Genomic DNA, 26116 nt, shown 5'->3' on the forward strand with positions numbered 1-26116 from the left:
AATCATAGGGTAGGTGTGCTCTGTTCTCTCAAGAATGCCTTCTCACCTCTTCTTCCCTCACTTTTTGAACCAATAGGGCACTTCCTTTACTTAGATAAACACTACAATAATGTTTTGCTTTTTATGTGAAGCCTCAAAAAGCAAACTAATGTTTTCCATTCCTAAGAACACTTTGTAGCATAAAAGCAATGTTTCTGTTTCTGAGAAACCAAATTCCACCGGAATAAATTGGGACTTTTCTACATGCTTTATATTCATATTCTTGACTCTTACAGATTAAAATTATTAAAACAAATGCAAGTAATTCACAGGCTTTAATCCCTCCTTTTCCTCATCAGTGCTGTTTACTTTTTTAGGCTTTGTTCAGAAGTTAAGAGTGGGCTTGATGGTCATGTCTGGAGAAGGGAGTTTGATTGACTGCACATGTGTTAGAGCCATGCATACATTACCAAGGACACTACAAGGCAGAGTGCCCTCAGACACTCACTTCTGAAAAGAGTGGTTGACTCAGGCCCCACCTATACAGAGCTCAGTTCCTAAAAATAGGTGCCAAGTTGCATCCTTTAGACGCAGGGCTAAAATAAATTCAGCCATCCCATCTACTTGCTTGATAGACCCTTCAGTGGAGCTGGCCTCCACTCCGATTGCTTTCAGGGGACTGGGAAATTTGCTGTACGTGAATCAAGGGAGGAAACTAGTCTGTGAAGAACTGCAAAGATATATGATACTTCCACAAACTTGGGGTTAAGTCTAAATACTACAAAAGGTATGTGTAATGTAATCGTTGATACGTGTCTGCTTTCAGAGTTGTAATATATTCTTGCTGCTTGCTTAAGATCAATGAAGACCATGGGTCAAATCATAATTGCTATAAAAAAATATTCAGTTGGATTTTTTTAAATGACAATACTTAGCATTACTTTATATTATTCAATTTAGGGCTTCCTATATTAATCTCTTTGCAAAATCATTAGCATTTTTCATATTTAATATGGAAGAATAATGAGCCAAACCTGATAAACAGTCAGGAGTGAAAATTAGACTTCAACTTACAGCTAAAAGGGAAAACTGAAAAAAAATTAGTTTATCTTTTATGAGCGTAAATTGATAATATATACATTGAATACATTAAAAAATATAAACTATATTTCTTAGAATTTGTGAGGGAAAGGAAGAATTTAAAATATTTTCAGCTGTTGCAGCTTGGTCAGAGAAATGTATGAAAATTAATCTTTTTCCAGCCTTAGTTTGATTTTGTACTTCTTGAGCCAGCCACAGTCTCGTCTCCTCTGGGAGTATTGCGGGAGTAAGGATTAAAGAATCGGGTTCTTACATGTTTTGCAGAATTAAGAAAAGCACTGCCAGTTGGATCTGCCAGGCCTAAATATAGTAACTACAAACTTAAAGAGAGAAGACTGAGGTTTTACATTAAAGGTATTATGGCCTATATACTCTTTCAAATGGATTTTTTTCTGTCTTCAATTGCCTGGGAACACCTTAATTTGGTCCTGTTGTGCCTTAAGTGTTTAGATGTTACAGACTGAAGTGATTTGGGAGCGGCATTATACCAGAATCTCTTAAGACACCAACTAAAAGCAAGGACACTTTAAGATTACATAATTCAGGGTTTAAATTTAGCCAGCTGGTGCTGAACTGAAAGATATTTTATTTTTACCAGAGCTCTGTTTGGTCACTGATGAGCTGTAGGTTGTTTGAATTATTTTAAAATTTGATGTGGAGGATGCCAAAGGATGAGTAAAATATTTACCTCAGCTACCTTCACAGCCATGAATTTTAATATGAAAGAGCACCTGTTTTGAGTTTTGGAAGATATTGCTATTGAGTGGCAAAAATACTGGGTGAGAAATGAGAAAGTCTTGAAGTCTATGCTTAAATATTTCTCAACTTCTCTGCCTAATATTTGAATATTTTGCCTTCTTGCCATCAACATATAAATGAACAACTACATCCATTTTTGAAAGTCAGTCAGCATTTCAGATGTCTGCAATATGGCGAAGTGCCAGCAGTTTGGGAAAAATGTAGCCTGGCTTTTGGAGCAAATGTTTCTGCTTTCATCTGGTGTTGGGCATCTTTAAGGTACATCTTCCCTCAATCTCCTGGAAAATAAAAGTAGACATTCTGTCATGATCATGGAGGGCTTTCCTTCAGAAAATGTTCATGTAAAAATGTCAGCCTGGGGCCTCAAGTCCCGGTGATAACAGAGGAAGAGAGGTTTACTTTGGGTAAAAAGCTCACAGAGTTCGTGGATACTATTACCTTTACTATTGATAGCTGTCTGCTATCTAATCAGTTCCAGAATTCTGCCCCTCACTTACATTTACCACAGTTGAACAGCTTCTGAGCATCAGTATTCTTTTTACTTGTTTGGTAAAATATGACTTAGGACGGGGTTGGACTCCCTGGTAACCTCGGCACTGGCAATTGCTACTTCCTCTGTTCTCTGTCTGTCTCTCTCATGCACAAACACAACTGCAGACATGAAGAGATCATTTTGTAAGGCCTGTTTGATAGCTAAGAGTCGTGACTAGATTCGCTAATTTATAGAGCAGAGCAGACACTGAAGTGGCTGGCAGTGTAATTCCAAGATTGTTGATTGAACAATCTGTGGGGGACAGAACTTAATTGACATGACATTGCCCTTTTTATTGGCTTCCCTTTTATGAAAGCATTTAAGTTACACTTTGAAATTTACATTGTAATTTATTTTTTCCTGCTTCTGAAACAAACCCTTGCTCCAATTAAAATTACAGCTTCATCTCTCACAGAGTGGTGAGTAGCTTCAGACTTTTCTGATTCAGGAATGTGTCTTATAGAACACTTATTTATTCCATATAGGTGCATGGCCTTTATATGACTGTGTGCTATGTCATACTGTTTTTTTCCTGACATTACTTCTGACACTGAATATGTGGTGTTCTCTGACACCAACAAATTCTCCAATCCTCTAGTACCAACTGAGTGTATAACAATTCAATTCAATTCTCACACTAACTCCCGTAGTTAGAGAAGACCCCACAAGCAGCCCCCACTTCAGCAGCTAACTCAGGGTACAACTCAGGAACAGCCAAATGGAAGAGATACTGAGGGCAAGATGGGGTGGGGGTGAGAAGGAGTGGCACAGAGCTTCTGTGTCCTCTCTGGGCTCACCACCTATCAATGCATTCACCAGCCTGGAAACTCACCAAACCCTGTTGCTCAGGGGTTTTTATGGAGGTTTCATTTCCATAGGATGATTTACTAAATCATTGGCTATTGGTGACTGAATTCAATTTCTAGCCCCTCTCCTCTTCTCAGAGGTAGGAAGTGGGGCTGAATGTTCTGACCCTCTAATCATTCAGTTTTTCTGGCTATCAGCCGCCATCCTGAAGCTGTCTCTGCTCCTCCCGACCCCCATCGGAGGCCAGGAGTTCTCATTAGCCTACCAAAGACACTATCACTCAGGAGATTCAGAGATTCCAAGAGTTTCTGTGGCAGGAACTGGGGATAAAGACTAAATATATTTTTTATTATACCACATATGCCCAAAATGGCTCTTTTCCTTTGAAATGCTACCCATGAACTCCAGAGTAAAAACTTCATACCATTTACTTTTCTAACCCCTGAAATCTCTCTCTTGCAAATTTAACTAACCCGAGTATTTTTCCATTTGTAAGATATATCAGTAAAAGCACAAAGAACAATGACAATTAGACAGTTAGGCAATGAAAAGAGCAAAGGTTTTGTTTTCTTAACAGAGTTGAAAATCAGCAAACTCAATGAATTATTTGTATGAGTTTGATGCTACAAATGACGGGGTAGCTATATTTAATGATTCTTGGGACTTTGTGGGTCTTAATGATGGCATAAAAATAATCTGCCAGGGAGCAGCTCAATAGCTAATCCAAATTCCTGGTGGGGTAGCTGTACTTCTTAAACTGTCACCAAAGATAAAAGGAATTTATCACATGGACAATGCAAAGAACCTCAGTGACTACTTGTTTTTAACACTTTTAAATTCTAGATAGGAAAACTGGAGGCATGGGAACATTCAGTAGTAGTTCTTATAAGATTTAAGCAGAGAAACTAGAAGCCAACTCTCTTAACCTATATTTCAGTACTATATGTCATTCTGCAAATCTTTGTGCCACAACGTCAAGCCAACCCCACTCCACTCCCATGATTTGGGATACATTTCGAGGTAAACCTTGATAAAACCCTTTTTTTTTCAACAGTAGCTTTTTGCTGCATTTTAATTTGCACTTCATGTTTTTCTCAAAATTAGAATAAATTGTGGAAAAAGAGACGACGCACATATTCAGTGAAAACCCAAAAAATGATGATTGCTTTATTTTTTAATTGTATTAAGCACTTAAGTTTTCTCATCTGCTGTTCGATGAGCTCTTTCTGCTACCCCCACTGTCTTGTCATTGGACACATCATTTTTCACTGCTCTTTTTGGCAGACCTTCAAGTAGGTTTTTGTCTTCCACATTGTCCTAATTGTATGCAGGATATGTCCCGTTGCCTGGTGAACTGAATGCTTTAGATGTGTCCGACTGTTCAAAAGTAAATGATGGCCAAATTGCTCCAGGCATACATATGGCTTAAAATAAATGTAATGCTAAAAGAATTTATTTGAGAACTTTCTCTGTTAGTCAAAGATCCAATATCATCTTCCTCCAAAATATAAATATATCAGCATGTGTATTTCTAAATGCGTTAACTTGGTAGTTACCAACACAGAAAAGCTTAAAAAAAAAATCACATCACCATTAATTTTAAAAGCAAAGTCCAGCATTATAAATGGTTGCAAAACATGTTTTCACTTAAAGTTCAATAAATGTGAACTGAATATAAAATAACATTTGAATAACAATTATATCATTTTATTTTTTAATTCATAGGAACTTAATTGCATTGAAATAAATTGTAGGTAGAACAAACATAAAGTAGCTGGGTTTTTTAAAAAATTATATTAAATTTTGGTAAGTAGCATCACATTTCCCCGTCGAATTGCACTATAACTTCATGGGTCTTTATCAATACCTCTGTTGTTGTCAATTATTTTGTTTTTTAGTAAGCTTTGTCGTAATAAGAATTCAGCTTTACCTTATCTAACCAGTAAGCCTTTTTGTCAAATAATTAGAAGTTTTTAGGTAAGTGTAGTCCATAAGTGCTCCAGGGAAACAGCAAAAAAAATCTTTGTGTAAAACTAAGGATCACCTTTTAATTGATCTGTTTTGTATGTTAGAAGTTTTGACAATTGACACAGGGTTTGTATTGTCAAGTTGAAATATTCTGGGAAAGGCACGAGAATAAAGTGAGTTTGTTCAATGTTATTAAAGGAGGGTCAGGTCCAGCTACAAGCTTGATTTAAAATTCACTGCCTCTGCTTCTATTGGATCCCGAGCCATTTTTCTGAGCCGTGTACAGGGTAGAAGACTACTGTTTTCCTACAAGGGGCAAGTCCAGCAGCAGTTTCCAGTTGGAATGCAGAGGACAGAGCTGGGGTGCCAAAGGAAGAGTGACTGGAGTCAGTCAGCAGCTTGATTAGCTCCTTCTATCCTCTGTGCCATTGCAGGGTCCTCCGAGGGGGGACACAGCTCCATAGAGCCCTGACTTCCTTAGTAGAAATTATGCTAGCCCTCGGAGTCCCAGGGGACTCAAAAACAGTTATTTTTAGGACTGTAACTACATTAGTGCATGTCTGCTTCAGTCACTGACTCATTCTGGAATGGGAATAATTTCGGGATTCGTCATTCATCTATCATCCAGAGCGGGCCAACAGATACAACTTTTATTCTGCAAAATTTCAGAGAAATGAAATTTGAAAGGAAGGCATCTGTTTGTGTTTAAGTTACAACTTTTTTTTCTTGAAAAGATCTAATCCAGCTATTGCAGTTATCAACTTAAAACTACTATTTATAGTTTCTAATACCCTACTTCAAACTTCAATTTTCATTTCTTTTCATTTATTTCACCATTTCAACCCAAATGGCCCCAGCTTCTTGACTATGTTATTATGTTATGGTATTACCATTTCTTTTAATTATCCACAAGGTGCTCATATATCTATACACATATATGTGTATGTGTATACGTATATATTATTTCTGCAAAGCATGGTATTGCCTGTCCTTCCATATTGCTTTCTATTTCTTTCATATTCTCAAAGTCCATTTAGATGGTCAAAGAAAGATGAGCAGTCCTCAAGCAATAACCAATAATCACAATATCATTCATAATGACACCTCTTTGTACCCTTTGTGTAACATTGTGTAGAGAGCCTGACATGGAATTTTGTAAACATTTGTATTGAGAAAATGTCAAGCTGTATTTTAATAACCATAATAATTTTCTACATGATTATTCTTCCAGGAATAGATCTATAAAAGGAATTCCAGGAGTTGTTACATAAAATTTTACTATTGATATTATCTTTACATTTTGATCAATCTGAATAGTTCTTGAAATTAGAAAGATTTCACAAATGGTGTGCTATGTTCTCTCTTTCCCTTTCTCTTTTCTTCCTTTTTGTCCCATTTCTATTAAAGATATCTGCAAAATATTGCCTAACACTAGATGTTAACTATCTATCCTTAAGATGTATGAATGTCCTCAATTTACCAGAATTAGAAAATCATCATCTCCCAGGGCCAGAAGAGGTTCCAAATGAACCTCACGTAATACTGTACTGGGAAAACAGAAAATACTGTCAGGTAAACCCTAATTGTTTGAACACAGACTTTGGAACCAGACTGGGTTTGAATTCTGGATCTTACGCTTACCTACTGGTTGACTTTGGCTAAATTATTTACTATCTCTGTGTCTATTTCCTCATCTGAAATTGGAGATACTAATAGTATCTATCTAAAAGAGTTGTTTTGAGTATTAGATAGATTCATATTTGTAAAGTGACTAAAGCAATAGTATCTGGTACATAGTAAGTGCTATGCTGTATAAGCTTCTTCTATTGTTTTCATTATTGTTATCATTTAATATATGAGGGTAATGTAACATAATAACCATTATCTTGTCCCAGAGAGCAAGATCTATAAAGTACCAAGTTATCCTAGGTGCTAAACATTCAAAATAACACCACAGTAAAAACTGTTTAAGGGAGAAAACTGTCTCCCTGATTTAATAGGTTGTTCTGTTGATAAAGGCATCCTCAAGTTTCAGAGATGCACTCTTGAGCTCAAATTAAATTTCTATCCTCCCTGGAGTTTTAGAAAGCTATTAAGTGCCCTCTTTCTATTATAATCATCCCGACACTTGAAACTAAAAACATTTTGGTTATCCTTGGTCATGTCAACATCACATTACTTCAAGAAGCTAAATTCTTCAGTGACCTCAACCCAAGGACTCCATCTTCTTTCCGATGGAGCTGCTCCCAGCCATGCATTGGACCTAGTCATTACTTTGACTTAGTTCTTGGACTCTCAAAATATTCTCTTAGATCACAATTTTGTTTCTTTTCAACTAAAACTGATCTTGACCCTCAGCATAGTCTTCCCATTCTCAACACATCCTGCCCATCAACCCCTCTGCCTTTATTTGCCTCCTCTCTCTGTAACTTGGATCCACTCACAATGTCTGAGTAAAGATGGAAAGAGGACTAAAGACAAGATAGGATGGAGCCTGGAATGGACCAGGGCACATTTCAAAACTAAGACCAAGAACAATTCAAGAGTGTTGGAGGCCTGGTATTAAGGGCTCCTGACTCCAGGCTTCAGGGATAGGTCTAAGAGCTTAAAGGAACCATGCCAGACCTAATGCTCACTCAGCCTGGGCCCCAGTGTCATCTGGAACAGTGCAGTTTCCATTGACCCCCGTTTCATTTATCCCCACATTCTTGAGCTAACCACCTCACCAAAAGCCGATTCAGCATTGTCCCCATAACCTGCTATTTTTGCTCCCATTCCAGGCTGTGGAATATACATATATAGTTACAGTTATATATCACTAATATATAGGTATCAGCTTTTATACAGATAAACTATATATAACATTAAATGTATATAGTTAAAAATTCACGCTTTTGCACATATGCTAATATTCAACAATCATTTTATTTACTTTTAATTGACTCTTTAGCACATTCACCATTATTCCTGACAATCCTAGATGTTCTCCATTGTAATATACAGCTGGAAAATTTGAGAATGGGAACAAGTTTATGGGTAATTTTTTTTTTTAAAGGCCATGTTGGGTTTTAAAAGGTTTGGCAACATAAAATTAGGGCTTAACTAGTTACTAGAGCTATACTTTGGGTGTAATACGAATGAAGCTGACATCTGATAGAATGTGTGTGGTAAGACAAATACAGAAGACTGCGGATGGAGCCCAGGAGACTATACATGGCTGGGTGTCAGGAGTTGTGTGTGTTTCAGGAGATTGGTCAAGCTAGAGGAGTGGTATTTGTGTCTGGTCTAAGCCACCCACCAAATCCACACTCAAGTTTGAGATTTTATAAAGAGCAGCGCAGAAAGTGCTGCCAAGCACCAGCATTTTTAATTCTTCCTTCTAAGATACTTTCTGAAATGGCAAGTGTCGGGCTTGGTGAGGTTTATGACATTCTCCTCAGGCCGTGCACTGCTGGTGAGAGGGACCTAGGGCTTTCTACCACATCTGCTTTCCTGGGCAGCCTTCCAACTCAGAAGTGCACTGGGGCACCCTGAAAACCTACTGAGGTCTTCCTCCCAGATTTCACAAAAAAATAGCATACTACTTGTATTTAAATGGTCTTCGAAGGAAAAATGTGTGTGCGTGTGTGTGTGTGTTTGCATCTTCTATCTGTACTTCTGTACTTGGTCCCTGGGCTTGGGAGGCTAGTTATTTATTCTGGACAGAACTGTGATGGAGACGTGAATGTATTTGGAATTTTTTAGCTACCACACTTTTCTAATTGCTTTCTGCAAATATGTAATAACAGGAGAATTTCTGGCAGAAATTTAATTTGGCAGAAAGCCCAAAGTTGACTGGTTGCACTTTCCAAGCAAACATTTTTGTGCAGTTCTGATTTTCATCTGCTCCTGTGGTGTCCTGCTGAGCAGTTTTGGTGATGAGCTGGATTTCAATGTGGGAGACTCACAGGTTCACAGGCAAGAAGTTTATTTTTGCTTCCTCCTCGAAGCTCTAATCCCAATTTTCACATAACTTCTCTGTGCTGCTTAAATAACTTCTGTTGCAGAATTTAGAACTTGTTTTCTACTCTTTAAAAGAAGTCATAGAGAGAAGGTAACAAAATCTGTCAACAGGAACCATAAAAAGATGGGCATTGAATTTTATAATATTATTTCAAGGCAAATTCATTCAATAAATGTTTAATGGGCATCCACTGTGTATAAACCGTGATGTCAAATGCTAAATAGCTGTGAAGTTGGCCATGTTAATCTCAACTGTCAGTTTACTTTTTGACAATCTAGGAATTTTAGTTCCAGGTAATAATAAAAATTTAATAATCAGTTCTGCATAAATGTTAGAAAAGGCTCTGGCACTCATTATTAGGGAAAGCACAAGCCTCTCATTCTTAGAAATGCTTTATATTTCTCCTACCCCCACAAAAGGGCCAATAAGGACCATTTCTGGCTGCTGAGTGACCGTCATCCTTCCACATTCACAATGTATGTGTTGCCATTTTGATGAAGTTAAGAGATTCTTTAACTGAAATCACGGTAGATAGGGTTATGCAGGCTGCTAGAAGACTTCAGAGGTGGAAACTGATGCTGAGTCCTGGCTAGAGGTTGATAACCTGTAGTAGTAGTTAAGTGTGTAAAATTTTTAAAATGATCGTTAAAGACAAACAAGGAAATGCTTAACTTTACAGCCTAAGTTTCCTTGCAGGTGAGTCGTCCTAACACAGTGGGAGGTCATACTAAGTTGAGATGACTTCTCGCTCTGCCCAATGCTTTTGGTGCTCAAAAGGATAGTCTAGGAATTAAAATTGTGAAAGCCTAGCTTCGTATGTAATTTTACAAAGAGACCCAATACATAATTTTGTAATTCCTTTTTACATTTCATTCCCCCCACCTTCCCTCCTCTCACCTTCTACTAGATTTTAAATACCGTTGGTTTAGGAAAACTTTTGTTGCCAAGTTGTAATTAAATTCTTTGTTGCTCACAGATGTTACTGTCAATGTGCAAGGAAAAGGGCAAGTTTCAATCTGAATAATATTTAAAGGCTGATTTTTACACTTCGCTCTTTAAAAACAGAAGTGAAATAAACAGCATAAATTGAGTTCCTCTACTTACAGGATTAGATTTTGAGTCTGAGGGAAAGGAAACAAACGCCAATGCCAAATTTTTAAAGAAAAATAGCTATAAATAACTTAAGGGACGATGAGACTGGCTAACTATGTACTCTGTGTATCTTAAGCAGGGGAGACTATTAGATTACGTGCACTCTTTGGACTTTTCCTAGTACCAGCATATCATTATGAATCTGACATCATCTCTTTCTTTTGAAATTACAGACTACATTTGTACACCAAGGGCATTTAGGGCATGGTAATGGTGACAGGGGAAATAACACAGCACCTGACTGATTCAAAGTTTTGATACAATAAAATTATTATAGCTTTAATTTATCAACATCACTGTTCTAAATGTAAAAGACTGTTCACATTATCCAGTGTCCTCTACCATGTGGGGGACAGTAATCAGAAAGCAGTGTGAGGATACAAACATTTTAACTAGATGCCAATGACCTTTCATCTTAGAGCACATTAGAAGAACCTGTACTTTGGTAAGAAAAACAGTATCCTACGTGGATTCTTAACATTTCTGCTTAATGTTAGCAGTTTTATCTTCTCACCCAAGATTAAATGAGTAAAGAACACATCGTTTTGAAAGTGCTCATTTCTTGAGGTAGAATCTTTCTTAGTCCATCACTGTTCTGTAGGAGTGAATTTACTTCCAGAGGAGTTGGTTACTCACCAAGCCGATGTGTTGCATTATTTAAACATTTGCACTTTTCTCCTTGATTGCTTAGCTCTCCCAAATAACGTTCTGTGAAGAAAGCATGTGGAATTAGCGTGGTTTCCCTTCTTTGATTGAGTCTATCAGCCACCAAATTCAAAAGAAAACATATCAAAGTAGGCTGCTGTCTGTGGACCTAGGCAGAGAAAGCAATTTAAACAAAGACTTTCTTAGGGTCGTTGAAAAGAACTTGTATAAATTCAGAGACTGAATTTCTCTAAGACAAAAGGTGGGTTGAATTAAATACATTTTAATATTCAAAGGAAAAAGATGATTAGTAGGAGAAAAGCTGCCACAGCATCAATTCTCTGAGTAAGTGACAGTCAGAATTTGATGATTTAGCTTTCTTTTAATCTCCTTTGCCAGAATAAATTTCAGATGCTAACGTTAACAGAGAGGTGAATCTCGGAAACAGGGTGAAGAATCAGTGAATTCTTGAGAAACAGATCCAGAAATCTCTGGCTATTCCAGAACACTAGCACAGAAATGGTTTAAGGTAATGGAAAGAGATTAATTTTCCTACCTCTGCTTTTGCTTGAACAACTTACAGGTGGACATGCCAGGAAGCTATTTTTCAAAGCTGCAGTTATTAAAGCTTCATCTCCATTATGTTCCTGTTGCTTATTTTTGATCTGTTGAGTGCCAACAGCACACTTGGAGCTAAACAAAACAGTTCAGTACACATGAACTAGCTTCATATGGGATTTTACAAAGCCAACGAGAGACAAAAGTGGATCATTTTAGGGAAAGACAGACTCTTACCTGGTTTGCATGAGTCATCTCCATCTACCAGCAAATTGCTTTGACCCCAGAATGAAATCACTTTCTGCATATTCTGAAGGCCCTGATGGACATTTTAACCAGTCTGTTTCTGTAATGCCTTTCAGAGGTGTGTACATTTCCTGCTAATCATGGACTGAGCTTGATAATTGTCTCTCTATAGCTGAAGGAGGGAGTACATTTGCTTGCCATTTCTCAAGTTCCAGCCTAGAAAAACAGGAAGAAGATGACGTTCTGACAAAGTCACTGCCCGCCAGAAACCGAGCCACATGTGAAGGAGGATTGAGAGAGCTGGGAACTGCAGGGAAGTTTGGGAAAAGGAAAAGCAGAATTGAAGCAGAAGGAATGAAAAAAGGAGTACGTTAGGAAATAATGGGTGACAGAAAGAAGTTATATCAAAGAGGTAGCAACTCAGGGAGAGGTGGAATAATGTAAAATGATATGAAATTTGAGGATTTTCTAGAACAGAGACTTTAGGAAGAAAGGGATGGAAATCAATTTAAATAGAAGGAATACTCAAATTAAATAGAAAGAATACCTATATTCAAACCAACTCTTTGTCTAGAGGTGTTCCTCACAAGGTAGTTTCGCAGTGCATAAGTACTTAGTGGAGCAACAGAGGAATGAATCATAAATGAGGAATCCAGGATCCTTCTCTTTGTTTTTGGTGGGCAGCAGAGACTTAGGGAATGGCCCAGTCATCACCACGCAGCTGGTCCAGGCCAGGGTTCACTGTGCCAAGTCCACTGCTCAGAGGCACCTTAGGGAAATGAAAAAGGTGAGTAACTTTGAGTGATGGTTTCATGATTTAGCTAAAATATATACAGCAAGGGAAAATGTGAAGAACCATTAGTGGGTGAAAAGGAACAGATCTGTCCCTAAAGTGGGAGATACTAGGGTGACTTTCATGAACTTTGCATTTTCAGAGGACTGCCATGTTGCTGGCTGGTGAACAATTAGTGGTTCATCAGCTAGTGTCAAAAACACAGATAAACCAATGCTTTGAATATCATATACATAGAGTTAGTAATTTCTTCTCTTATATTCTTTCTCCATCCCTGTGCCCATATGAGTAGGATGATGCCACCTTTCTTACCCCAATCTCATGGTGTAATCATCCATTCTTTCATGATTTATTGTGTTCTCCTTGTTTCAGGCAACATGGTGGATGCTTGGCTTATAAAGAGGATTCTTGGTTTGATAAGAGTCTCCTTACAGAAGGCTTTAGATTCAGGTGGACCATTTGGAAAAATTTCATAACTTTTCTTATTCTCAGACTTTTAGCATCTCAGATTATCTGGATGATAATACCGAGAGTCTATAATAATGCCTAGGGTGACTGGAAGCTAGTGAGTATTCATTATTTACTACATGCAAGATACTATGTAAAACTTTACTTTTATGAAATCTCCTTCAGTGCTCACAGGCAATCACAGGATATAGGCTACATTATCATTCTCATTATATAGGTAAGAAGGAAGCTTACAGAGGTTAAGCAATTTGCTTAAAGTCAAAAGTAATTATCAGAGATAGAAGCTTCTGGGTCCAAAGTTGATGGTTAATCTCTTTGGGGGTCTTCCTCATCCAGGATAAAGTGCCCAAGCCAGAACCTGGTGCAAAACAGGTTTACAAAATTAGTTTAGCTCTGCCCTGTGGTGGAGGATCTTGCATGTTGGTGGAGGGTGAGAGAAGTGGGGAGGACAGAGGGACTCAATGATATAATAAAAAGTAATAAGAAAAATAGAAGAATAACTTTAAAATTTTGGGAGAGCACAGCAGAGGGAGCTACTCACTGCCTGGGTTAAGTGGGAACAATCTGAAGAGAAATTGAGCTACTATGAGGCTATGTGTAAGTGACTCTTCAGCCTCATCAAATCTGATTGGGCTTCATCCATTTTAATCTAATTTTGTCTCAGGATAAATAAACGTAGTTTTGGTGTTGGAGATGTGGTGTGTCTGCCACCAAGCTTCTCAAGACTCCTTACCTAAGGAGGGCTCCATTTGGTGTGTCTTCAGACAAGCCCACTTCCTTAGCGGGCCCAGCCATCTGGGAACTAGTTTTATTCAGAAGTCAGTATGTTGAAATGTTGCCACCTGTTGTGTTTCTGTTTTTAGAGAGAAGGCCAGATCAACACTTCTTAGAATACTGTATTTCTTGAGGATCTCTCTGATGTTTTTCTTTTCTTCTGTTTTCAAGTACAGCAGAACTGAATATAATGGTGATTAATTCATGCCCAGCCCTGAGCACTGTGCTTGGCCAACAGTAGAGGTTTATTGAATGTACGATTAAAGCTTTGAGAGGAAAGTTTATCAAATACCATCATTGTATACCTGGGATGCAGATTTAAACAAGAGGACACTTTGATGGAAGCATGACACCACCTCCCGTGCCCTGGGGCTGAATAGATTAACAGAAAATAAGAGAAATGGTCTTTGCTTTGCATTTTCCTTCCCTTATAGTAAAGTTCATCCCTCTCCCTGTTAGCTTGGATCAATACCTAACCCCATCTCAAGTTTGATCTCTATGGTGACTGAGGAACTATAACTGAATAATTTACTTTGACTTCTAACTATAAACTCAGCCTTATAAGGCAGAAAAAGGAGCCCCTTAGAGTTGCAGAAATTCAGCTTATTGGTTTCCCTTTGATTTATCCCTAAATTCACTGAAATAAATGTCTAGAAAGAATTTGTGTGTAGATATTTAAGAAGCAAAAGGGAAGATACATATCCTTAATTAAAAGTTATAATAAAATGTTATATTTTATGAAAAATATTTACATAAGGGACTGTAGAGAGTTCAATAGCCTTGTATTCAGAAATACCTAAACTCAGTTCCAGGCTCAGCCACTTACTATATGACTTTATTTTTATTTTTATTTATTTTTAATTTTTTTGAGGAAGATTAGCCCTGAGCTAACATCTGCTACCAATCCTCCTCCTTTTTTTTTTTTTTTTTTTTTTTTTGCTGAGGAAGACTGGCCCTGAGCTAACTTCCATGCCCATCTTCCTCTACTTTATATGTGGGATGCCTACCACAACATGGCTTGCCAAGCGGTGCCATGTCTGCACCCAGGATCTGAACCAGCGAACCCCGGGTCACCAAAGTGAAACATGCGAACTTAACCACTGCGCCACTGGGCTGGCCCCTGACTTTATTTTTAGAATGTTACTTTCTTCATTAGTAAATGGAAATAATACCACCTATCAGATATGATTGTTGTACGAATTAGTGCAATAATACATGTAAAATGATTAACACATAATTGACATTCATTAACAGTAGTTATCATTCTTATAAAGCAATATAAATCTGTGCTAGGAAAATGTCTAATAAGAGACTTATGTTGTAAAAATACACATCATCTACAGGCATTTAATGGTTCTAATTTATTTGACCATTTCAAAGAAATTTAAGTCATTTTATTCTATTACTGATTTTTTTAACTGGCCAATTCTTTAACTAAACTAAGTAATTAATTCAAACATTTAACAGCAATATGATTAAATTTCAAATATGCCCAAACTAGCAATATTAATGTACTGGTGATTATCTAATTTCTGACTAAATTCTGTTCATTCATAACTGCTCTCGTACCAGGAGCACTTCATGTGTGATTCTAGGAGCCACAGAAAATGGAATTCAAGTTTATATTACAATAAGTTATTATAATTAGAAATGGCAATTCTGTTACCCGGAGAGATGACAATCTAAATGGGCATTTAAGCTGAGTCGGATCTATAAGTAGGTGGACATTTCTTCAATGGCATGAAGAATAACTTCAAAGATGTTTCCATCACAGGGTGATTTGTGTATATAAGTCTTTGAGATTCAGGGGAGCTGGAACTGAAATATGCTTTAAAGAGAATCTACTGTGTAGTGATTCCTTACTCGTACAGGTGTACGTAGGTGTACAGTGGATGCTTGTGTTAGTTTCCTGTCGCTGCTGTAACAAACTACCACAAACAATAGTAGCTTACAATAGCACAAATCTATTACATTACAGTTTTGGAGGTCCAAAGTCCAAAATGAGTTTCACTGAGTCAAAATCAAGATGCTGGTTGGGCCATACTTCTTCCAGAAGCTCTAGGAGGATCTGTTTCTTTGTCCTTCTGAGCTTCTAGAACCACCTGCATTCTTTGACTCATGGACTTTTCCTCCACTTTCAAAGCTAGCAGTGTAGAATCTGCTTCTCTCTCATTCTCTCTCTCCTTCTGCATCTGTTATCACTTCTTTCTCACTCTGGCTCTCCTGCCTCTCTCTTTCACTTATGAGGACCCTTGTGATTACACTGAACCCAGCTGGATCATCCAAGATACTCTCCACATTTCAAGATTCTCAACTCAATCACATCTGCAAAGTCCCTTGAGCCATGTAAAGTAGCATATTCACAGATTCTGGAGATGAGAATGTGAACATCCTTGTAAGACCAACATTTTTTCTATCACAACACTAAATCTTATCTTCTTCCTCTAACAGGCAACTGGATGTACAGGATCTCTGCCAGTATCTGGTTAACTAGGAGAATACTGGTTAGGGAAGAAGTTGGTAAGGGAGCAAGAACTAATCTTTTTTATTACACTTAGAAATCCATTTTTGTTAATGTATAAAGTATGGTAATCAGAGGAATGAATGGATTTTTGAGACAGTGACAAGTGCACATGCAATAGCAGGATGCGTTTGGAGGGGAAAAGGACTATAGGGAAGTTAGTTTAAAAAGTGGTACATGATTCACTATGTTCATATGCTGCATGAATGCCACAATATAGTATTTGTGCTGTCATGGCATACACTTCCATTCATTTCACTCTTTGCCCTTTTTCTCCGTGTTTTTAAGAACTGTAAATTAATGCAAGATTGTGCTACACACTTGCTCTTTCATTTTATTCTCCATTTATTTCTTGGTTTTATAATATTCAAATGAGGGTAAAGTATATAAAACTCAAATTGATTACAAATTTGACTTGGCAGCAGCATTCTGAATGTTTAAAAGAGATGAATTTTGTTATCAGCTGAGGGATATGCAAATATTAAGAATTATAGAAAATATATTCATGCTAATGGCTCTGAGCCTGTGATACGTCCATCGGCATGGCATCTTGTACACAAATCGGAGCTGGGTTATAGATCATATATTTAGATTTCATAGAATTTAGTTCATCACTCTCCCAATTTACTTTCAAATCAATTTTACAAGGACTAAGGAGTTGACTTCTTTATAATGCATCCAGAATATAAAAGCGAGGCTATGATGTGTCACCAAAAGTATGCTTGCCTTCTTGAAGCTGGTGTCTGTGTTTGTGTCAGCTTTGTGGGCTTCCATGTGACATGCCAGGTCACTCTCTGCCTAGCTCCTAGCTCAGACTAAATAAAGGCTTCTTGAATTGATTTTAGAAAATTTCAAAGAAAGATCACTGAATTCTCGTTTTTCTGCTCAAGGATTCAAATTACTATTAAACTTAGGATTTCTTTTGAGTCATAATCATACACTGGATTAGCTATCTAGGACTATTTTTGTATTTTTTTAAATTGCATATGCAATATGAGTCAGTTCACAACAGAAGAAGGCATGTCTTTGTTGTTTGAATTTTCCTGCATCTGTTTACTGGAGAAGGTGATTGGGTTTGGTTTTTGGTTTTTGGACACTTGTGCTTCATAATCAGTAGCATAGAATTGTAGTTAGTTCATAGAACCTGGAGCCAGACTGCCTGTCTTCCCTTTCCAGCTCCGAAGCTCACCAGCCACCTGACCTTGAGCAAGTTTTATAACCTTTCTGTGTCTCTGTTTCCTTATCTGTAAAATGGAGATAAAAAATAAAAATAGTCTCTACCTCATAGTGTGGTGGAGGGCATTAAATGGATTAATGTCTGACACATAGATAACACTTTATACATATTTACTTTTTTTTTTGCTTGTGAATCATTCTTTTGAGTCCTTTATCCATTTTTCAATAATGTTAGCAGGGTTTTTTTCTGACCTGTCAGCATTCTTCACTGAGAATTAACACTTTAGCCTATTTATTATAATGATCTGCCCCCCAGTTTTCCTTTTGTCTTGTACTTTTTTTTTTAAAGATTTTTTTCTTTGAATTTTTTATGCTTAGAAAGTCCAACTGAAATCATTTTATCAAGGACTTATTTTTCTCTGAATATTTTTCATCATTTTAGAAAACATTTAACTTTTTATTCCATCTATGACTTCATTTGCAACAGGCAGTGATGTTTTTCTCAAAATCATTACCCAAGTTTCCGAACGTGATTTATTGGCAATGCTGCTGTTTCACCCTCTTTCTGCATCTTTCTCTCTTCCACATACTCACATGGCCAACTCCTTATGTTTCAGTGCAGATGTTCTACTTCTCACGATGCCTTCCCTGACACTGTCTCACTGACACACCCAGGTGGATGATGTCTTCCCCTGGAGGCTCCCAACTCACCCGGTGCAAACCCATTAACTCCTAGGTTATAATTGCTTGCCTCTCTTTCCAACTAGACTGAAAGCTCAGGAGCGTAGTGAGTGTGTCTTACGCTCATTGTAGATAATCAGTATTTTTTTAATAATGAAAAAATATACTAAAGTAAACCTTATTGAGTATATAATTCAAATCACTAATTTTTGAAATTTCCTATGGCAAAGATGGAGGTAGATATGGTAATATCACCCACAGCAATTATATTCCTGTAGAGGTCTCATTTTTCTTGTTAGTGATGGCCTTTATACATTTCTGTCCTTTCCTAGTCAGCATGTGGAGGTCCACAGTTGTTGCAACTTCCTAGTGGGATGGTATTTTCGATCTATAGACTAGCCCTCTATCTCATTTAATAGACTTTGTCTTCAATGTTCTTTTGCATAAAAGGAGTATAGCCACAATTAATTTTCTTGATTTATATTTGCCTGGTAACTTTTTGCCTGATATTTTCTTTTTAAATTTTGTGTTTTGTTTTAGGCTTTTTTCTTGCAGGTGGCATCTGGTTGGATTTATTTGTCTTTGTCTTCCAAGTGTAAAGATCGACCCAAGCTTATTTTCACAACTCTGACATTTGATTTTATTTCTACTTTCTTGTTTAGGTATATTTTAGATATATATTCAGCAAATATACCTTGTTTAGGTATATACTTGTATCTGACTTTTGTCACATAGACTGTTTAACTTTTTGTTGCCTTCTCACATGAGCACCAACTTGGATTCGTTTGGACTAGTTCACAAAGCTAAAATTTCGGTAACCAGTACCCAATTCTCTAATACCTTTTAATATTCAATGTTATAAAGAAGGTATTTAAGGATGTCTGAATTTTGCTTCTTCATCACAGAAATTCTTCATGTGTCTGAAATTGTAGAATTTTTTTTCCTTGAACTTGAAATGTTTTACCAGGATTTGCTGATATATTGGGGTTTTAAAATTAATTTTATTCCTGGATTATCTAGATTATAGTAAATATTTTTAATCTATGCCCAAATTTTATTTTCAGCAAATTTTTCTTGTATTATATCTTATTTATTCCGCCCACTCCCCCATCCTCTCATTGAAATGCTAATTGTCTTGTAGTTTGGATTTTACTCTCTGTTCTCTGTTTCTGTCATCTTTCACACTGTTTTTAATAGGTTAGTGATTTTCTTTTCTGAAGCATACATTATTCTATTTACTGCCTTCAATGTGTATTTTAATTCTTCTAAAAAACTTAATACGCTAGTTATTTTCTCATCTTTGACAACTTTCTTTTTCTGACTTCGCCTCAGCCAGATCTCTGCTGTAAAGCAGACACAACTAATACCAACTTCACAGCCCAGACCCTAGCAGGTGGTCTCTTAATGATATAAAGAGGTCAAAGCATTGACTTGATTCTATAGACTTTCACCTGATCCCTATTGATTAGGGAAAGGGAAAAGAAATAAGGTGACTCACAAAAATTTAAACTACATTTGTGTAAGCCAGCTTTAAAGCACCTGGTATTTAATATCTATCTGTCATCCAATGACATCCATTGTATTGCTACACAGTCATCCTTTCCATAAAACTTTATCCACAACTACAGTTTGGGAAGGTGCCTCCAATATTTTGAAAGTAAGAAGAAATATTTACATTTAGAAAATGTGCTGAGATGGAATCTTGCTTAGAAATAAGATCGTGACAAAGCACTTGACTTTGTGAACCCTGCCACATTAGATATCTTCTGAAGAAACGTTTTCCTGACTTTGACGGTATTTTTGAGCAATGCACTGATTCTAGGACTATCTATCAAACCATTGACCTTTATCTCTACATTGTTACTCTATAAAGATCTTGGGATCATATTTATAACTTGTTATTTCAGATTTTTAGACAATTACTTGTTTAATGGAAAATGAGGATAGATTTGTCATTCCTTAGTGTTGTAAGAACATGTCATTTTTATAAACCACTGAATTCCATATTTGAAATTTCCTCAACAACTAGTTAGAAGAATGGTTCATAACAAATTCAGCAATGACACTTTTTAAATATCTCTTGATCCTAATCTTTGCATATTTCTAAAAATTCTTTCACTGATAATAGGATTTGTGAAATTAGGAGAAAATTCTGGGTTGTATTAATTACACTGACGATTCCTCCTTGTCTTCTATATCTGACTTCTTAAAGGTAGAAGGGTGACTATGCCGTGCCCTCTGTACTGACTACAGGCATGTGAATAATTCTTCAAGAATAGAAGAGTATTCTGCCTTTAATCATATTACTTTGCTTATTAGAAATGCTTTGAACGTAGACCCTCCAGAGAAAGTAAAATTCAGGGAAGCATAATGAATTTTTTAAACTGGGCAAATTTTATTGATTGATTTAGTTTGTTACTTCATTTTTAAAAACTGCAGAAGGAAAGCACATGTTTGGGGCTGGAGAAAATAGATCTCTAGTCACACAATCTCTCATGATTTAAGAAAATAGAAAGTGGACATAAGTTGGACCTATCTGTAGCATACAACTTTTTATATTACAAAAAAATTATAGTATAAATCTTTTCCCAAAGAGCCTCAGAATTCTCATAAAAGACATTCTTGTCCTTGGTGTATCTAATAGTTTTCATGATAACAGCCTGTACCTTTTAGTGCTTTATTATCTGTCAAAGGGCTTCCCTATATGTTCTTTCTGCTTTACAGGATTTATCCTATTACACAAAGAATTAACGTTTATATGGCCTGGCAATTATTTTCTTATCAGCAAATAAAACATTCAATGTTTAGGGTGCAATGGATTCTAGGCCCAGTTATGCCATGAGTTCTGGAAATTTGAGAGAATTCACCAAACTTCTTTGGCTTTTTGTTTATTCATCAGCACAGTGAATTATAGTCGTCCCTCAGTATCCACAGGGGATTGGTTCCAGGACTCTTCCATGGACGCCAAATCTGTGGATGCTCAAATCCCTTACATAAAATGGCATAGTATTTGCATATAAGCTACACACATCCTCCCATATACTTTGTCTTTTCTAGATTACTTACAATACCTAGCACAATGTAAATGCTATGTAAATAGTTCTTATACTGTATTGTTTAGGGAATAGCGACAAGAAAGAAAAGTCTGTATGTGTTCAATACAGACGCAACCGTCATGGGTCTTTCCATCTGCAGTTGGTTGAATCCGTGCACTCGGAAACAGCTGATAAGGAGGGTCAACAGTACCCCTAAACCCCAGAGACAAGTAACTTCTAGTACAATGATGTTGTAATGTTAATATTTATAATGCTTTCTGACATAAATAGTCATCTGAAAATTTTACTTTTCCCTTCCTCTCTTTCACAGGCCACTTCAGCTTTATAGCATGTTCCTCCGCTGTCTGATTTGCATACTTGCAGGTTCCATCATTTCCTATTTTTCCAGCAGATTTTGTGACAATAGCATCTTTAGCTCTTCTTCTATGTCTCCTTTCTCTTTAAAGATACCCTGAACTCATTTCACACTGTTCTCCAATCTCAGTGGCATCCAGGTCTTTTGAAATAGCACATTACTAGGTCAGGTAACCAATGTTCCTATCTTCTTTCCCATGCCATCCTTAAGAAAGGAGCTGTCTTATCAACCCTAAAAATTTACATCAGGTACCATCAGCATCAAGAAAGGAGCAGATAGATGCACTATATTGTAGTAGACTGGGCAGGAAGCAATGCCTTGTTTGTCAGTTGAAGAAATTGACAGACATTGACTTAGGAAATTAGGAAACAGTATGGACACAGCTTGTCAGCTCAAGGTAAATTTTCTACTCCACAACCCTACCTGAATAGGCAAAGTTACTGATGGGGAAAAGAGAGAAAGAGAGAGAGAGAGAGGGAGATAAAGAAAGATTAAAATGTGGTGTCTTCTCTGTGATCCGAATAAAAGACCACAAGGCAATGGAATCCAAATCTGTTAATACTGAAGCCATTGATTTCCTGACAATTAATTTTGCTCATTTCCCAGTAGGATGAAAAATGATAAAAATCATATATTTGAAAAGTAAACACTATCTGTAAATTTTAGCAAAAATGAACTGCTGACTTTCTGTGAAGATTAATAAAAGAATGATATATTTTATGAATAATATACAAAATAAAATTTATATTTTAATGTGGAAAAACTTTAGGGGGTCATGTTCAATAAAATCTATGTAGTGATCGTTCACAACAAAGTAGGAAGAATACAGTTGAATATAAACTGAATTCATCTGTGCAGATAGATAATCTTCAGGGAAAAATGAAGATATATTTTCTTCAGCATGTGAAAGACTTCCAATGGTTTGTGGGAATTTCTTTGTATCAAAATCAACCGGAGGAGTGTACTTTTGTATGGATATGAGGTTTTGGATGACAGGCGAACTTCAAAAATAACTGACGTTTGTTGTGAACATATCAGTGTTGTACAATCACAGCTTTCATATGATACAACTTCCTATTCCTTTATATATTGTATTTTTTTGATATTTATAATTTTAATTAAATATATTTATAACTTTAATTAAAATATATGAAAATGTTTATTTGAATTAGAAGTCCCTATGGAAAACCAAATACTCAGGAAGTCAAAACACAAATGATTTTTCATTTTTTCTGGGTCCCAGAAGGTTTTCTCAATGGCTGTTGTGTACAAAAGCCTTAAAGAAACTAATAGAAAAAGCAAACAATTCAATAACATAGTTCACTGTGGGGGCTGGGAAAGGAGGTAGGAGGAACAAGGAAGGGAGGGAATGGCTTGGCTATCTGTTACCTGGCGTTGTTTGGGCCTTGCTTCACAGCAATTAAATCAAACCAATCCAAATAACAAGTACATCAAAGAGCCCTGCTCTATGAGTCCCAGAAACTAGCAACCAACCCTAAGGTGAAAGGCAGATGGTGCATGAATGAGTGATGAATATACATAAATACGTATGTATATATATACACACACACATAGATACATATATATAAATATATGTATTCACACACACACATCATATACTGATTGGTCCCAGAAAGAGCCCTTGAAATGATTTTGGAATTACAATTTTTTAAGAGTAAATAGTAAACCATCAAGCAGAGTGACAACAGCAAAGAATACAAGATTAAATAAGAAAAACTAGTTTTGAGGCCAGCTCTGGCACAGATAACTATTACCATGGAGAGTCACATAACCATGGTGGGCCCTTATGTTCCTTTCACATAAGGAAAAATTCAGACATGTTTCCTGATGCCTAAAAGGAGCTGGTTAGACTAGGTGAGCCTATATGATCTCGAAGACCTTTCTGTGTCCGACAGTTGTTATTCTGTGATTGTGCAATCAGTCTTTTGCTCTGTTTCCAAGTATGTAATTCCTACTACCCTGTATTTTTGTCAGGTAGATGGCTTAAATGGGGAAATATCAGACTACTTGGAATGGCCAACGGACAAAGCTTTTTCTAATCATACTATTACTTCTTGAATTCATAATATTATTTATTTCTTATGTAACACATGCCTCTGTGAATAAAAGAAAAAACCCACGGACTATAATTCTCATGGAATTCACATATTTTAGCTATATCTATCTCCTTGAGGTTTGAGGGGTGAGGAGAAAAGAAAAGATTAATTTTTAGACTTGCTAAAGATTTAGTCAAACCATCAAATCTGCCACTGATTAACTGTGTGATCATGGGAAAAATTTTTAACCACCATGACTCTTTGTTTTCTTATGCATAAATTTTAGAAAATAGTAGCACCTACCTCATGAGGTTCTTAGAGAGGTAAATGAGATAATGCTCATATAGCATTCAGCACAAATCCAACACACAGTCAGTGCTTCAGGAATGTTCATTATTAACAATATGTGTCTCTTAATAAGTAACTATTTATCATCAGAATAATTGCAGAAGCAGGGACAATATTACCTTTTGGTGTTTGCATAAGTACATGCTCCTATATAGGCATTTTGTAGCCAGTTTGAAAGCTTGAAAGAAAGAGTGACCATGAAACATCAAAAATACTGTGAAATGTGGCATTCTGTTTAATGAAACCAGACATTTTAAATGCCTTCACTGTTCACGAGGTGATGCTATTTTCTTTTCAAAGCCTGACACATATCTGAGCATGCTACATTTGTTTTCAGTGACTGCTGGCCCTAATAAGCCTGCAAGTAGACTTGCAGAAGACAGTGCTGCGCGGGGCGAGAGTGTGACAGACCTCCAGGAGGTGGTGTCCTTGAAGGAGCGGATGGCGATGTACCAGGCAGCTGTTTCCAGGGGTGACTGCCGCAGCTTCTCTGCCAATGTAAGCTGGTCCTGGTGGTTTTGCATTAGGCAATGTGCTTGTTGTCTGCCCTTCACATGCCCTCCTTACGTTGCTATATGAAAATACTACTGGACAGTGGGATAAGCAGAGAAAGCACAGAAATAGGGTGAATCAAATTCAGAGGCTCTGAATTTAAGCTTCAGCTCTGCTACTTATTAGCTGTGTGAAGTTGGGCTACTATCTTAAGCCCTCTCAGAGCTTCAGTTTCCTTAACTGAAAAACAGGAATAACCATCTACCACAGGGGGTCTTAGTGAGGAATCAAAGACATCATTTACGTGTAAGCCATAAGGCACTGTACAAATGTGTTATTATTGCCATCATTATTATTTAACCTATAGCTACTCTCCTTAGGAAGGCTGGGAATTAATTTCAAATTTTAATAACGTGGGTCTGCACGCAGCCCTCCTTGGTCTCATCGATAGTTCATTTAAATTCACTGGCAGTGTAACTTCTTTAACTTTTCTCCTGTCTCTGGATGCACTAAATCCATTAGGAGTAGCTTAATCAACATAGAAATGAGGGAGATTAGCAATGTAGGCATTCTGCTAAACCAATTATGAGTACAGGAAACAGCAGGATTCAGTAAGACCACCAATTTTGAGAGCCAACGCACAATAAAGTCATATTCAAAAGAATTTGTTGGGTTCCATATTCTGTGGCCTTCAATCCACAGGATTTGATGAGTCATTTTATTAGTAGCAGCTTTATAGTTTAATGCAATATAAAGATATTCTTTTATAATTATAACCTCCAAATTAGCAAAGTTGTTCATTTAACCAAAAGAGAAAGAGAGAGAGAGAATAGTCGAAAAGGGTGGAATTCTAAAATAGCTAGTCTTAACATTCTTCTTTATAAATTAGAGATGAGGCTGACTGTGCCAAACTCATTAACAATATTCACTTCTAAATGACATTTAGGTGTTTACATAGTCATTAAAATACATTTTAGGCACAGCATAGATTTTGAATGAATGTACAAAAATGACATAAGTAGCTAGATCATTTTCAAAACAATAGCATCATTCCAGCTCCTTCTGCCAGTCTTCTTAGATAGCACCCCCTGCTGGATCATTAAGGAACTTTACTGAAAAATAGTGTTCTAAATTGGAGAAATGATTCTTGGGGAAACAAGTTGATTTTGAAAATACCTAGTTAAAGACTGGTTATTTAAAGACCTAGTTAAAGACTGGTTGTTTAGTAAACAATTTTTTATTTAGGAAGAAGTTTATTTTTCCAGGCACTGGGAGAGTATGCCATAAAACAAATTTGTATGAGGCATGACTTGTATTTATAACGTGCTAAAAAGAGAATATTTAAATTGGGCTAGTAAGGAAACAAAATTATCCCACTATTTAATGCAAAACTTCAAAAAATGTAATGCTATTCTGAAGATAGTCTACATATAAGAAATTTAATAATCCTCTCTTTCCTGCTCATATACAGACAAAAAAACACAACCTGAGGGGAAGTGATTTATGGGAGATGCTGTAATTAGATAATGACAAAGCCATGCTAAATTCCTAGTCTCTTGACTCCAGTACTCTTGTAACTATATTCAACTACCTCCTCTCATACAAGAAAGCATCTTTGACCCAACAAATGCCCTACTACCTAGTT

At 36.7% G+C, this 26116-nt stretch overlaps 1 protein-coding gene across 2 annotated transcripts in view; it reads left to right on the top strand.

Moving 5' to 3' along the window:
- Nucleotides 1-558: 558 nt before the first annotated feature.
- Nucleotides 559-26116, top strand: part of XIRP2 (xin actin binding repeat containing 2) — a 72276-nt gene continuing 46718 nt past the window's right edge. The window contains exons 1-2 of one of the 2 annotated variants that reach the window (XM_014860402.3): nt 559-766; nt 24317-24477. In XM_014860402.3, coding sequence (XP_014715888.2) covers nt 24421-24477 — 57 coding nt within the window. In that variant the 5' untranslated portion in view covers nt 559-766; nt 24317-24420. Of the gene's footprint in view, nt 767-1344; nt 1435-24316; nt 24478-26116 lie in introns of those variants that run through there. The other variant, XM_070508044.1, reaches the window with a different exon arrangement.

This window comes from Equus asinus, chromosome 4 (genome assembly GCF_041296235.1).
Source record: "Equus asinus isolate D_3611 breed Donkey chromosome 4, EquAss-T2T_v2, whole genome shotgun sequence".
NCBI lineage: Eukaryota > Metazoa > Chordata > Mammalia > Perissodactyla > Equidae > Equus > Equus asinus.